General features: G+C 34.7%; 1 protein-coding gene across 2 annotated transcripts in view; it reads right to left on the reverse strand.

The window, feature by feature from the left end:
- Positions 1 to 3,759: 3,759 nt before the first annotated feature.
- LOC100368104 (uncharacterized) overlaps positions 3,760 to 16,490 on the reverse strand; it is a 40,446-nt gene continuing 27,715 nt past the window's right edge. For both annotated transcript variants that reach the window (XM_085499365.1, XM_085499364.1), the window contains 7 exons: positions 13,753 to 13,863; positions 12,201 to 12,302; positions 10,989 to 11,217; positions 10,464 to 10,770; positions 10,168 to 10,252; positions 8,678 to 8,836; positions 3,760 to 4,874 (listed from right to left, as the gene is read on the reverse strand). In XM_085499365.1, the coding sequence (XP_085355491.1) occupies positions 4,434 to 4,874; positions 8,678 to 8,836; positions 10,168 to 10,252; positions 10,464 to 10,770; positions 10,989 to 11,217; positions 12,201 to 12,302; positions 13,753 to 13,863 (1,434 nt within the window). In that variant the 3' untranslated portion in view covers positions 3,760 to 4,433. The remainder of the gene's footprint in view (positions 4,875 to 8,677; positions 8,837 to 10,167; positions 10,253 to 10,463; positions 10,771 to 10,988; positions 11,218 to 12,200; positions 12,303 to 13,752; positions 13,864 to 16,490) is intronic.

A 16,490-nucleotide genomic window follows, 5' to 3' on the forward strand; every position in this document is an offset into this window, starting at 1 on the left:
TATACCAGTTATTATCAGATCCTTTAATACAGGCATAGTAATTTAATAGATTAGACTGATGTACTATTACATCATATAACTTGTATGAAGTATTACCATAGTAACTGCTGCTTACATACTCAGACATGTCTAAATTCATTGAATAACTGACAGGTGTCACTATTTAAGAATGTAGTTTGCAAATTCTGGAGTATGTATTAATACTTGTATAATAATATTTGAAGATATTTCTCTTTGATTTGTTAGTCTGTCAAGTTTGGTCCATAAAATTATCAACTTTCTGGATAACATCTAATTCTACATGATTAACTGACTGAGAATATATTTCCCCCATTTACTTCAAGTTTGTGTTGTTCACTGTATTGTTGAAGCTGTGACTCGCATGCTCTTATTTCCTGTATGTATTTACGATTTTGTTCACATTTCAGTCAAAACTGTTGCCTTCGAGAATCTACATCTTCAAACACTGCAATCTTTATTTTTGGAGTGCGTTTTTAAATTAGTATTATAAAAGCTCTATTATTCTGTTAATAGCTGAAACAAATTCCTGTGAATTTGGTTTTCAAAATTTATATACTTCAACAACAAAATGTTTTGTCAAATAAACTGTTTACATATTTACATATTTTTGAGTACAATTTTCCTTTCAAAATGTGGATGCAAAGTTTTGCTGTTGTATGTATATATTTTTGCATTGTTTTTGTTTTGATAACTTTGGACTAAAGAGACATAATTTTCTTTTTGCTTCAGACCTTGATCAAACGTTTGGCACCAAAAGATTGTTCATAGGGGTGATTATATCAATTACCTGACATCTTGTTTTCTGTTAAAATTTTATTGACTGCACAATAACTTTCCATGAGAGTCTAGTATTCTCATGGGATTTGGGAGATACATTACCAATGATAATATTACAAGATAAATAATTTACTTCATTGAACACATACAATTCTTTTTCCAACTGGGATCAGTGACATATGAATGTGTATCACCAGTGATCAGTCAAAATGTATTATAAAATTTCTCATTTTTTGCATGATATTTTCATACAGGAAATCTATTGTTTGCACTAAGGGAAGATTATATACTGGTGAATTAGGTGACCAAGTTTGATAAAGTTTGGATTAGAATTAAGTTATTGTGCACACATTAACTATAATTAACAATCAAAGAAAGCTTAGAAAGAACTCCCGTGTGCTGAGAGTATTGGAGACACATTAAAAATTAATTCAAAATTACCTGAACTTGAGATGTTGATGGAAACGCAGAAAACTAATTATGCAAATAAGGTAACTGATATGAACAGATTTACGTGTAAAACTAATAAGGTCTGCACAATGTACCAAGTTTCATTGAAATGTGATTAGAACCAAAAAATTATTAATTATTATGCTAATTAGAGAATTAATATGAACAGATTTTAACCCAAAATTAATCAGGCTGTCTATTGTCCTAGAGCATTGATGTACCAAGTTTTATTCAAATGTGATGATCAATACTTGAGATATCAGTATTAATTAAATATGTTAATTAGGTGATTAAGAAGCATAAATATTTATGAAAAACTAATATGGTGTATAGTCCTAGGTTCATTGAAATGTGATGATGAGTACTCTTTAAAAGTGTCATTAAAATCCAATGAGTAGTTCTTTAGACATCAGTGCAACAGCCATGGAACAGCAAAAAGTTAACTAATTATGCAAATTAGGTAATTAATAGGCACAATTATTTATCCCAAAATTAATCAGGTCTCTGCATAGTCCTAACAAATCTATGTCGCAAGTCTCATTGAAATGTGATGATTAGTACTTGAGATATCAGGTGAAAAGCTGAAAATTAACTAATCATGCTAATAAGGTGATTAATATGCAAAAATATTTACCCAAAAACTAATTAGGTCTCTGCACAGTCCTCAAGTAACTATGTACCAAGTTTCATTGAAATGTGATCATTACTACTCGAAATATCAAAAGCTGAAAATTAATTAATTATGCAAATTAGGTAATTAATATGTACTGATATTACCCTAAAAACTATCAGGTCTGTGCAGTGTCCTATGACATCTATGTACCAAGTTTTATTGAAATGTTATGATTAGTACTTGAGATATCAGTGGAAAAGCCGAAAATTGATTAATCATTATGTAATTTAGGTAATTAATAATATTAACAGATTTTTACCCGAACTAATCAAATCTGCGCATTAGTTCAGAGCATCCATGTGCCAAGTTTCATTGAAATCCAATGAGTGGTTCATCAAAAATCAGTGGAACAGTCATAGAACAGCTTGAAATCAGTTAATTATCATGCAAATTAGGTAATTAATATTCATAGATTTTTACCCAAAACTTATCAAATGTGCGTATTGATTCAGAGCATCCATGTGCCAAGTTTCATCAAAATCCAATGAGTGGTTCTTGAAATATATCAGTGGAACAGTCATGGAACAGCTTGAAATCAGATAATTATCATTTAAATTAGGTAATTAATTTTCATAGATTTTTACCCAAAACCTAATCAACTCTGTGCATTATCCCAGAGCATCTATGTACTAAGTTTCACCAAAATCTGATTAGTGGTTCTTGAGATAACGATGGAACAAAAAAAGTGACATACATACATACATGTACATACAGACAGGGTAACTGGAAAGACTCCCTTTTGTGCTTCACACACGGGAGTCAAAAATGACGACAACAGACATTTTTCTCTTAATACATCTTTCCCTTCCATCTTTGATGATACGGGCAAGGTAAAAATCATGATTGGTACAGTAGTTTGGTTCGCGCTTTTATGAGAAAACTTGCGTTAATTTCTGTACTGTATGCAACATGGTTGCACCCTTTTTATTCTGTTATTCACTCAGGATGAACCCAGATACTGAAATAATCCATCTCTTTTGTGTGGTAGCTTTCGAAAGGCCAAAACTGACCATCAAGTTATAAAATCTGGTCATTGGACAATGCTTTTCCAAGCAATCGTGTCCATTGAGACTATTATCACGGTGACCGTGAAAGGTGTTTAAATACTTTCTCCACACCTTTTGAAAATTTAAACGTTTTTTCATCCAATTCATTGCTAACAAATCACATTTTATCATCGCGGTGATTATTTTCTGCATTGCAGTAATAAAACAAATTGCATCATCAATAATCAGGAAATTTCTTCAGTACGACAACATTTTGATTGGTTAATAAAAAACTTGACCTGTTAGGTAAAAGGATAATGTTTCAGATAAAATCGTGCTGAAAAACATCATGGCGGAAATTGCTTTGCATTGAGAGTTTGTGTATGATCGAGAATGTCCCACAACGAAAATAATGATAAAGATCTTGCTTTTGACTGTTTTCCCACAGACCCTATCCATTTTTACACCGTAAATTCAGAAGGTATGTAAATCATATCGTAATAAAATGTGCGTATTTTTATGAACATACTAGTTTCTTCATTGTGGAAGTGACGAGGAAATCATTGACAACTCGTTTCGCATTTTTTTCCGCAAAAAGACGTAATATAACCCCAAGCCCGGCATGGTGGAAGAATGATAAGATCAACTCTACATGTATACAGGCCAACTATATCTCCACTAATTAACCATATGTACATATCAGTTTGATAGCAATCAACTGAATATTATTGAAGTTATTATGCCCACAAGAAAGTTTACGACAATGTCGCCAACGCCATTAAATGACAGACATTTTTCCACTACACCAGTATGACCTCCCCTTCACTTCATTAAGGGCAAGCCAAAAATCAATTCTTATGAAAGAATTTATTTATTCATATTTGTCATAGATAATTTCATCTGAGACAGTGTCATTAGGTTTAATAAGGAAAACCAAAGACTAAACTAAGTTATCAAATAAGAACTCAACAATACAATTACTTCTAAGAAACTATTATTATCTCACTATGAAATAAACAAATCAAGGCTAAGATAAAATTGAGATGGTCATTACAAAAATAAAAATGTCTTCATGTTAACAAAATCATCATTTTTTTTAAAAATAGACTGTAATGTTGTAATGTTGTAGTTTACAATTATTTGATTACATATATACCTGTTCACTAAAAAGTACAAGTACAATTGCATGATATTGAATTAGACAAATATATTTGAACAAAAACACTTGTTATGATGCCCAAAAATAATCTTATTATTCACTTCACTGTCAAGATGAACATATGAAAAGACATTTTCTGATGATAGGAAGAAATCTGTCAGTAATAAAATGCATACATGTATCTTACTACTTTGATAAGTGAATGGGAAGAGATTGCAGTTGTCAAAAGTCTGTATTACGGTAGACAGCATATACAATATTACACTCTGATTCTGTATGAACAGAAAATTGCATGGATTGAAGTTTTGATTTGATAAGTTCAGCCTGATGTAGACTCACTGGATAGTAGATATTCCCGAGTGTGATTCTAAAATTGTTGGTAACCTTCAGCACCTGTTAGTACTACATCCATCCATATTCGCATTGCTTCTGGTGAAGGTGAAACCATGTAATACACTCTCTCAAAAGTTTTAACACAAAATGTGAGATCTGGGTTGGGACTTTTATATGGTCTTAAATGATCATAGTAGACTTCTTGTATTGCCTGAAAGTACATCCCACCAAGTGGTTTATTTTCATTCTTCTCATTTCGGTAATATAACAAAGACCGTTTGATTCGATCAAACACAAACCACCGCTTCTTCCACGTCTTTATTCTTCCACCCATCTTTATCATGTATCCTCTACAGCTTGTCTTTGTAAGAATGATGTCTTTACATGTATCAACACTGTGTCCAGCTGATTCTATGTGTTGACATAAATCTAGATTTGCGTTGCAGTTTGGCAGATATCGGGTCATAGGTCGTGACTGAAAAATAAAATATTCTTTTTAACAACATCAGCAGTGAGTTGGTTCGTTGGATCACATACACAGTCCTTGCTCATTGGATCGCAAGCATACACCCTCAGGCTCATTGGTTTACAAACACACAGCGTCAGGTTCATTGGATCATAAACACACAGTGTCAGATTCATTGGATCACAAACAAACATCATCAGGTTCATTGGACCACAAATACACAGCGTCAGGTTCATTGGATCACAAATACACAGCGTCAGGTTCATTGGATCACAAATACACAGTGTCAGATTCATTGGACCACAAACACACATCATCAGATTCATTGGATCACAAACACACAGCATCAGGTTCATTGGATCACAAATACACAGCATCAGGTTCATTGGGTCACAAATACATAGCATCAGATTCATTGGACCACAAACACACAGCATCAGATTCATTGGATCACAAACACACATCATCAGGTTCATTGGATCACAAACACACAGCATCAGGTTCATTGGACCACAAATACACAGTGTCAGATTCATTTGATCACAAATACACAGCATCAGATTCATTGGACCACAAATACAGAGCGTCAGGTTTATTGGATCACAAACACACAGCATTAGGTTCATTGAATCACAACACACAGCATTAGGTTCATTGGATCACAACACACAGCATCAGATTCAATGGATCACAAACACACAGCATCAGATTCATTGGACCACAAATACACAGCATCAGGTTTATTGGATCACAAACACACAGCATTAGGTTCATTGGATCACAACACACAGCATTAGGTTCATTGGATCACAACACACAGCATCAGATTCATTGGATCACAAACACACAGCATCAGGTTCATTGACCACAAATACACAGCATCAGGTTCATTGGATCACAAACACACAGCATTAGGTTCATTGGATCACAACACACAGCATTAGGTTCATTGGATCACAACACACAGCATCAGATTCATTGGACCACAAACACACATCATCAGGTTCATTGGAACACAAACACACAGTGTCAGGTTCATTAGACCACAAACACACAGTGTCAGGTTCATTGTACCACAAATGTCAGGTTCATTGGACCACAAACACACAGCGTCAGGTTCATTGGACCACAAACACACAGCGTCAGGTTCATTGGACCACAAACACACAGCGTCATGTTCATTGGACCACAAATACACAGCATCAGGTTCATTGGATCACAAACACACAGCATTAGGTTCATTGGATCACAACACACAGCATTAGGTTCATTGGATCACAACACACAGCATCAGATTTATTGGACCACAAACACACATCATCGGGTTCATTGGAACACAAACACACAGTGTCAGGTTCATTGGACCACAAACACACAGTGTCAGGTTCATTGTACCACAAATGTCAGGTTCATTGGACCACAAACACACAGCGTCAGGTTCATTGGACCACAAACACACAGCGTCAGGTTCATTGGACCACAAACACACAGCGTCATGTTCATTGGACCACAAACACACAGCGTTAAGTTCATTGGACCACAAACACACAGCGTCATGTTCATTGGATCACAACGCACAGAGTCAGGTTCATTGAATCACAAACACACAGCATCAGATTCATTGGATTACCAAAACACAGCATCAGGTTCATTGGACCACAAACACACAGCATCAGATTCATTGGATTACCAAAACACAGCATCAGGTTCATTGGACCACAAACACATAGTGTCAGGTTCATTGGGCCACAAACACACAGCGTCAGATTCATTGGATCACAACACACAGCGTCAGGTTCATTGAATCACAAACACACAGCATCAGATTCATTGAATCACAAACACAGAGCTTCAGGTTCATTGGCCCCAAATACACAGCGTCAGGTTCATTGGATCACAAGCACATAACCTAAGTGTCATTGAATCATATACAAAGTCTCATTGGATTGTAAGCACACAGTATCAGGCTCATTGATTCACAGGTAAACATTAGTAGTGGTTGTGCAATAATTCATGACTACACCTCTCTTAAAATCACATATACCTTCCCTTTATTACCGTACTTGACCACGTTAGCGCCCATGCCCGGGCAAGCGCCCACCCCCCACTTTTGCGCAATTTTTATATTTAGGGTTACATTCGGCAAAGCGCCCACCCCTTCAAAATGCAACTAATTTAAAACTTGGTCTTGCGTAACGAATCTTGGTAATCATTTTTATATGATACAGCGTGGATATTGATCGTGAACATGTTGTGAATGCGTAGAACACGGTAACCGTGCGTAAACTACGCTTCGACAATGACCTGTTAATACAAGTAAAATGCGATAAATATTTCATGCCATATACAGTTCACTACTCAAAAATGGCTAGTTACTAGTTTTTTGAAAAACCATGTCGTTTATTCGCTGAAATCAATTCCAACAGATCATACTTCGACATCGATTATTCACTTCCGCATTGTGTTACCGGAAAGTCTTCAGGTATTTTCCGAAGAATTGCATCAGTACAACAAAGCTTTCTGATTAGTTAATAACCAACCCGACCCATTAGGTCAAAGGACGCTGCTGTAGGTTAAATCTGCAATTGCATCATGGCGGAAAGTGATTTTCATCGAGAGTTTGCGTACGATCCAACAACTTCGTCAGTGGAAATAATATGAAAATTTTGACTTTGACTCTGTTCCAACAGACTCAAATGCTTTTAATTTCGTAAATTATGGTGGTACGTAATTAATATTGTAATAAAATGTGCGTATTTTTTGTGATCATTTCTGTTTCTTCATTGTGAAAATCAATGACGACGCAACTAATTTAGTAATTTGATTTTCCCTCAAAGATGTAATCAGTCACTTGATGAATCAAAATTTTCATTTGCACTCTTTTTCGAGGGGGGTGCTCGGGTAAGCGCCCACCCCAACAAAATCGAGTTGAGGCCCCTGGGCGCTAACGCGGTCGAGTACCGTAGTAGTGGTTGTGCAATAATTCATGACTACACCTCTCTTAAGATCACATATACCTTCCCTTTATTAGTAGTGGTTGTGCAAAAATTCATGACTACACTTCTCTTACCTGGTAAGATCTCATATACCTTCCCTTTATTCGTAGTGGTTGTGCAATAATTCATGACTACATCTCTCTTAAGATCACATATACCTTCCCTTTATTAGTAGTGGTTGTGCAATAATTCATGACTACACCTCTCTTAAGATCACATATACCTTCCCTTTATTAGTAGTGGTTGTGCAATAATTCATGACTACACCTCTCATAAGATCACATATACCTTCCCTTTATTAGTAGTGGTTGTGAAATAATTCATGACTACACCTCTCTTAAGATCACATATACCTTCCCTTTATTAGTAGTGGTTGTGCAATAATTCATGACTACACCTCTCTTAAGATCACATATACCTTCCCTTTATTCGTAGTGGCGAATTGTGGTAAAATGACTCAATAGCAAAATGTTGATTTAGCAAATGTCTCTTGTCATTGTCGATTTCCTGTCGCGTGCCAAAAACAAATGCGCAGTTATCACCTCCATAAAAAAAAGAAAAACTGTCAAGTGTAATTAGGAAGCGCCCAGATTTTTATGTTCCTGATTACTGTATACAAATCCCCAAGCCTTGGCCATTTTGAATTTATAATGAAGTCATTAGCGACATCTTGAATTAACGAGTCAGTTCTCTCGCTAAATTCGCTAAGCTAAAAGACATGCTGGTGAAAAAGACATGTTTTACAGTGATTCACGACAACAACTCTCTAATAATGATCACATATACCCCTTTATTAGTAGTGGTTGTGTAAATTACCTGCTGTGAATGCTTTGCTCTTTCTTTTTCTCGTAACTTAACTTCTTCTTCAATTATTTTTTCCCGTTTCAATGTTTCTTCTTTCAATTTACGTTCCAGTTCTTCTCTTTTTTTTCGTTCTTCTCCCAGCTCCTTCAATTCACTTTCTCTCTGCTGTTCCTACATGAGTTGAGGATGTCAAAAAAGAATATCAATCAACAGCATTTGTCCTTGACTGTGTTATCAGTTTGATATTTTTTTTAAATAAAGAAATGTGATTGCGTATCACTATACTACAAGTGACAACCTAACTGTCCTGGTTACAACATCTAACTGTCCTGGTTACATCATCTAACTGTCCTGGTTACATCATCTAACTGTCCTGGTTACATCATCTAACTGTCCTGGTTACATCATCTAACTGTCCTGGTTACATCATCTAACTGTCCTGGTTACATCATCTAACTGTCCTGGTTACATCATCTAACTGTCCTGGTTACATCATCTAACTGTCCTAGTTACATCATATAACTGTCCTGGTTACATCATCTTAATAACAACACCTAACCATTCTGATTACATCATCTAACTGTCCTGGTTACATCATCTTAATTACAGCACCTAAGCATTCTGATTACATCATCTAACTGTCCTGGTTACATCATCTAACTGTCCTGGTTACATCATCTAACTGTCCTGGTTACATCATCTAACTGTCCTGGTTACATCATCTTAATAACAACACCTAACCATTCTGATTACATTATCTAACTGTCCTGGTTACATCATCTTAATTACAGCACCTAAGCATTCTGATTACATCATCTAACTGTCCTGGTTACATCATCTTAATTACAGCACCTAAGCATTCTGATTACATCATCTAACTGTCCTGGTTACATCATCTTAATAACAACACCTAACCATTCTGATTACATCATCTAACTGTCCTGGTTACATCATCTTAATAACAACACCTAACCATTCTGATTACATCATCTAAGCATTCTGATTACATCATCTAAGCATGCTAAGCATTCTCATTACATCATCTAAGCATGCTAAGCATTCTGATTACATCATTTAAGCATTCTGATTACATCATCTAAGCATGCTAAGCATTCTGATTACATCATCTAAGCATTCTGATTACATCATCTAAGCATGCTAAGCATTCTGATTACATCATCTAAGCAGGCTAAGCATACTGATTACATCATCTAAGCAGGCTAAGCATTCTGATTACATCATCTAAACATTCTGATTACATCATCTAAGCATTCTGATTACATCATCTAAGCATTCTGATTACATCATCTAAGCATTCTGATTACATCATCTAAGCATTCTGATTACATCATCTAAGCAGGCTAAGCATGCTGATTACATCATCTAAGCATTCTGCTTACATCATCTAAGCATCCTAAGCATTCTGATTACATCATCTAAGCATCCTAATTACATCATCTAAGCAGGCTAAGCATTCATTCTCATTACTAATTTAGCCATACCTGTTTCATAGCCTGTTTCTCAGCTTGAGCTGCTTGTAATACTATCTCCATTTCAGCAAGTTGTTTCATTTCTTCTTCTTTAGTTCTGTTATATCAAATAAAAATGAGATATGTTTTATAGGTATAAGTATCCTTCATATTCATATTCACAAGACCTGGAATGGATACATTTGTATCTCATGGATAATTTCCATCATATTCATATGAACACACCTGGAATGAATATCGTATGGATTATAGCCATAATTTCTTTCATATTTTGTATTAATGTTAATAGTGTAGTTTTCCTTCCTTACCTAATTGGGCTTCTTGGACTTTTAGGGCTCTGAGGATATCCGGAAGACCTGGATGATGTACTATCACTGTAAGTCCTTGGAATCCTGTGAGGACTTGATGGTATTCTACCAGATGAATCTAACATGCCTTCAATACTTTCAAAACTTGATATACTTCCAGTATCACTAGAATTATACACAGAGATGTTTGCAGTGTTTGATGGTAATGTTGCACTTCGTTTGCGTTCCCATTCTTCTTTTACTTCATTGGCAGCTTTATGTTTCAACTCTAGCAAACGACGTTTTTGTTCTTCAATGACCAAGTCACCTAAAAAGATCAATTCGTGAGTGCATAGGTGCCCATCTGACAACTACAATGACAGCAAAGCAATGTAATTATGTGAAGAAGCTTTCAAAATGTTACATGAATGAACAATAAAACAAATACATCAAAATTATGACATACATGTATATGTAACTTAATTTTTGAGGTAGTATCAATGTTGCTTATCGTGTCATACAGAATGTTATTCGATAAAAATTCACCTGTTTGTTCAAGATGGAGTTTTCTATGTCGTTCAATTTCACTCCATGTAGTTGACGCTTTCCGTGGTAAACTTGATTCATCTCCAATACACATTTCTCTTTTTAATGATGAGGACATGTTCGTGACAGGACTATTATTTGCATTTTTTCTCCTGGTAAGGTATTCGTCACTTAAGGAAACATCAGGATGAAGTTTGAGTTTTCTTTCTTCAATTTCACGAATCTTTTCCTGTGTAAGATATAATAAATTGTAATTATGCCTTTGTTAGTGATGAAGTTATTGCTGATAAAATTATTACCAAAGAAACTATAGAATAAATGTAGTTCTGCTGTGTGAAAATCACAAAGTAATATGATCCAAAATATTATAATAATATCTAAATTCCAAGTATCACGCAATTGAGCTAGAAGCTTTGAAGAAGTCAAAAATGCAATTGTTGACGGACGGACAAACAACAGACAATCACCTATATGAATAGCTCCGTTCTGTTATCTATGATGACAGCGAAGCTAAAAAAAATATGACTTGCACCTGTAACCCAATATGCACGATCATGATATACAGATACACAAAAATGGTTGCCATCTTGAATCTGATATAAATAAGTGTACATACAAGTGAAAACTGATTCCAGAGTGGTAAAAATGCTTAATATTTAATATCTCAAATCAGATTACAAAAGCATTGGGCCTGCATATGTATCACAAGATCTATGATGTGTGTGTGAAGTTTAAATGTGAGCGACCAAGGCATGTCTGAGATACTGTTAACCCATTTGTTTCCATTATTTTGATGCTTTGAGCAATTTCATCGAGTTTTATTGTATTTCTACATGTTTCTACAATTTAAAACAGCGGAATCCAGTGAATAATAAATGTGTTTACAGTACATGTCTCAACACACACACATGTAGCTTATTCCATAAGTCTGAACAGGGACTAACAATTTTGGATACTGTAGAAAACTTTATTTTCACTTGGAATTAATTTTCGCTGAAGGAATGATTCAGTGAAAATAAAATCCAGCAAACATACATTTTTTCTATATTTTACATTCAGCTTGTCAAAAAATCAGTGAAAATAAATCCCCTACAAAACACCCAAAAAAGTCTTTTCAGCGAAAATTAATTCCAGCTAAAATAAAGTATTTTACAGTATCTATTTCAGATACATAAGATCATGCCTGGGAGTGAGTAACATGAGAGACATTACCTTATTAATGCTTTGCACATTATCCAATGACCAATCTATTTCTCTGGCTTTGACTACATATGCATCATATCTATTTTCAATATTTTCTAATTCATCTTTAGCCTAAAATTAAAGAAATGAAAGGCAAGAAATATTTTAAAACAATTATATAGTGTATCTGTATCATATAAAAAAAAAATTAAAACAAATTCCTATGTGCAAAAGTATTGAAGGTTATTTTGAATAAATGTGATTGTATACATCTCTTTGATTTGTTGTGATTTATTTCAGAGCATCCAAGTTTAATTGAAATCTGAAATGTGTTCTGTGAAAATCATATGCTGTCTTTTATCAATGAAGTCACATGACCATATAATGTCATCTTTCCTGACATGTTCACTAAAGCACTGGCTACATATCTGAAACAGTGTGTGAGATATAGTTACATTAATGGTCATCTGTTGTTAGTTACATTGGGCCATTCCAGTTTATATCTGCACCCCCCTGTTGATGTGGTCGGATTTCCAGCACTGTATAATGGGGAAAATACCCCGGAATTCCAACTGTACATGTATATGGAGAAACAGAATTTGGAAATCCAGACGAGTATGGAAAAAAAATTCCTGGAAATCCAGGCAGTTATGGCTACTACATAAAATATGGCCTAGTTTATCTCGCCACATACCGGTTGATGAGGTTGGATTCCCAACAGTATGAGTAAAAAAAACTTGGAATTCTGACTGTATATGGTAAAAAAATTGGGCCAATATGAAATAGTTATTACTGAAATTAGATAAGGATGGTGGCACGAATGAGCTCATCAACACCGTGAATCAGGACTAGTTTGGATTCCCATTATCAAATATAAAATTTTGAACTTGGTAAATTAGTATATGATGAGAGTTATATTTGGAAATCCTACTCTGTATGGTGGCACAATGGAACTCATCAACACCATAAGTAGGAACTATAGTTTTGGATTTCAACTACTGTATGGTGAATGGTGATTTGGAAATAAAACTTTGTATGACTTATACACCCATGGAAATTATACCCTGTATGAAGTAAACACACAAGCTCATCAACAGGGGGGGGGGGGCAGATATAAATTGGAATGGCCCATTGTCTGATGGCTTCCTTATAGCATTGGCACATGCCTATGAGCAATAGCTTTATAGATATTAGGCTTGTACATAATAATGAAGTCACACATATTGTCATCTAATATAATAAGTCACATATGTTGTTCAGTGGATTACCCGCAGAGTAAGTATCAAATCTTATTGAAATAAGATAAGTTATTATTAAAATATACTAATATAGATAAATACTGTATTACCGTTATACTAAGTTACTGTAAAGGGGGTAATTATTCACTGGGTTTTAATTTAGCTTATTTCACTGACTGGAGAAATGCGCTAAATTAAAACACAGTGAATATGTAAAATTTAGCATAGAACACATTATCTAAATAACGAAACCGTGAATTTAAAACCCACTGAATATGCCCGAAATGGTAAATCAGTGAAATTTAAACCCAGTGAAAATTAGTCATTTTACAGTATACCAATACCTTAGCTAATTTCTCTTCCAGCTCTAGCCTTTTACATTCCAATTCCATTTGCTTCTGCTGTGATTCTATCACAACACAGTTTAACTGACCTTCTAATTCACAAACACTCTCCTACAAAATCAAAAACGAAAAAAAAATGATTCCAAGTAAGAACTATACAAACCATAAACCCCATATTTTGACCTCAATCAAATCAATCAATTTTGAGTTTAGTTTTCATGCTATTCGATTTCTTCAGGAACTGTATGGAGGTGTATAACATTTTCTAATCAGTACTCTGCTCAATAGCATAACATTTTCACAACTATGCATTTAGAATGATTAATAGCTGTCACTTGAATGACTTGTATAATGCCCTAATAAATATAGCGTAACTAATACAACCTTGCCCTATGAGAATCAAGATTAAAGTGACATTCAAATTAAAGATCTTGGCATGTGTTGAGACTCAGGACTGAGTCGGCATGTGCCGAAACATGTGTGTGAACAGTCAGGACCAAGTCAGCACGTGCCAAAAAAAACTCAATCTCAGTCTTGAAAGATGCTCAGGACTGAACCTTGGCATAGGCCAAGATTTGCGGCCTGAACTGAACCAAAATCATGCCCTCAGTGGTAAATTTAGGAGATCATATTCTTATTCATACTAGTGTGACATGATGATGGAGGAAAGTGCAGATATATATGGTCGGATGATGCAGTAATGAATGAAATGAATGCAAACCATCGTCAGCTATGCATATTTATGTCCTGCTGCAACCCTTGTTTTCCATGTTTGGGTCAAATAACAGATCAACGAATGAGGGGGTGATTTCGGCACGAGCCGAGATGTCATAACGTGAATGTACAGCAAATATAACAAATGGATAAATGGATACAAAGTAACTATGCAATATAAGTCCTGAATCAATGCAATAGTATGTCTAAAATTTTGAGAAGATAATAACCTCAGGGGAAGTGAGATTGTTTCAAAATGTAGAAAACTGCTCTTATAATATCAAGTTCACATTACTTTTACTGATCATGCACACTGTGGTGCTATCAAGTTCACATTACTTTCACTGATTGGTTAATTAGGATTCATAGAACACAATGCTTGATTAATCATCAACATGCACACTGTTGTGCCATCAGACATGCCTAAAAAAACAGTTGATGACATGTTTTGCAATGTTATTTGTTTTTCATAAAAATGGACGCCATTTCACTAAATTTCATTGAAATCCAAAAATAAATAAAAACAACATTTAACTCAATCTATCTTGCCTTTGCACCAAATTTAAACATAATTTGGGAACATATTGCCGAGGAACAGGCAAAAAACTTGTAATAAAATAAATATAGTTGGTACCTTGGTCTCAGTTACTGATGAAGTAACATCAAAGATGCTAATTAGTGTTGACAACCCCAACCAATTCCCATGCCATACAATCAGAATAAGAAAAAGTAAACCAGACTTTGGGGGTGAAAAACAAAAATAGGAGAACAGGGAACTCAACCATATAACTACTATAACTACATGTACAAAATAAACTGCATGCACAGAAACATAGTCGTACATTCCACATACTATAAAGTAGGAAATATTAGTGTTAAGCAGACACATAATATGAGGTTATTACGAGGATACATCAAAGTATGCACGAAGACAGTACAGTGGGAGTATCGACCGATGTGCAGTGGAGGTCGATGCAACATCGTACTGTCTGTCTTATTATTATTATTATACATCTTTTCCTTTCAAGGATACATCATAGGAATGCCAAAGTCAAAAAAGTTTAGAACAGAATCAACCAACTTCTTTGTGTGGAATCTGGTCAAACCCTGGTGGCAGCCATGTTTGTTTTTTTATTATTAGAGGACGCTTATGCATGTAATCATTCCATATTTGAAATTCTTATTTCCTTAAACGGTAAGACGAAAATACCCTGGAAAATACCGCAAGATTACGGCATGCTGTAACTTGTGGCGTTACGGTGAAAGATGTATAATAATAATGGTGCATATTTGATTTATATACTGTATTAGCTCTATTAACGATACATGCATCTCTATATTAAAATGTGCAGAATTTAAAGTAGCTATATCTGATGCCATAGCTGACTCACTTTTAGCATAGAAATTGTCTGATGCTAAATTATTTTAGCAATTGGCTGGTTTAAGTTATAAAAAAAAACTTGGGATACCCAAACTAGTTTCTGAATTCTGAACTTCAATTGAATAATTTTATTTTGTTTACTTTCCAATCTAAAATGGCTGTAAAATTGGAATTTACTGGTACAAGGGAATTACAAAGTTATCATCCCCATAGAAACCAGTTTGAGTGTTCCTCATTTTGTAACTGATGGAACCTTTAATTCACTTTAATGCAAAATGTTACAAGACATGAAGCTGAAGAAAGAAACATCTAGATCATGCTAGCCATGAATATATTTAAATATACTGATACCTGTATTTTGCTATCATTTCATTACGGATAGACAAACTATAAACATGCCACCTTTTTTTAACCATACAGAGTGCCTATAAATGTGCGTAAGTGTCCATATTCAGACAAGAGGCAGAGAGTGCAGTGGACCCATTGTAAACAGTTAAAGTAATAGCCACATTCACAATTTCTTTTTTTATATAAAAAAAGGTTGTTTGACAGTACAGGGTCAATTAATGACCTTAAAAAGGGATGTTGGACAGAGAGAAGAGTTTATCATTTTGTCATTGAACATTTAATAAAAATATCAATA

This window comes from Saccoglossus kowalevskii, chromosome 5 (genome assembly GCF_978046115.1).
Source record: "Saccoglossus kowalevskii chromosome 5, keSacKowa6.1, whole genome shotgun sequence".
NCBI classification, from domain to species: domain Eukaryota; kingdom Metazoa; phylum Hemichordata; class Enteropneusta; family Harrimaniidae; genus Saccoglossus; species Saccoglossus kowalevskii.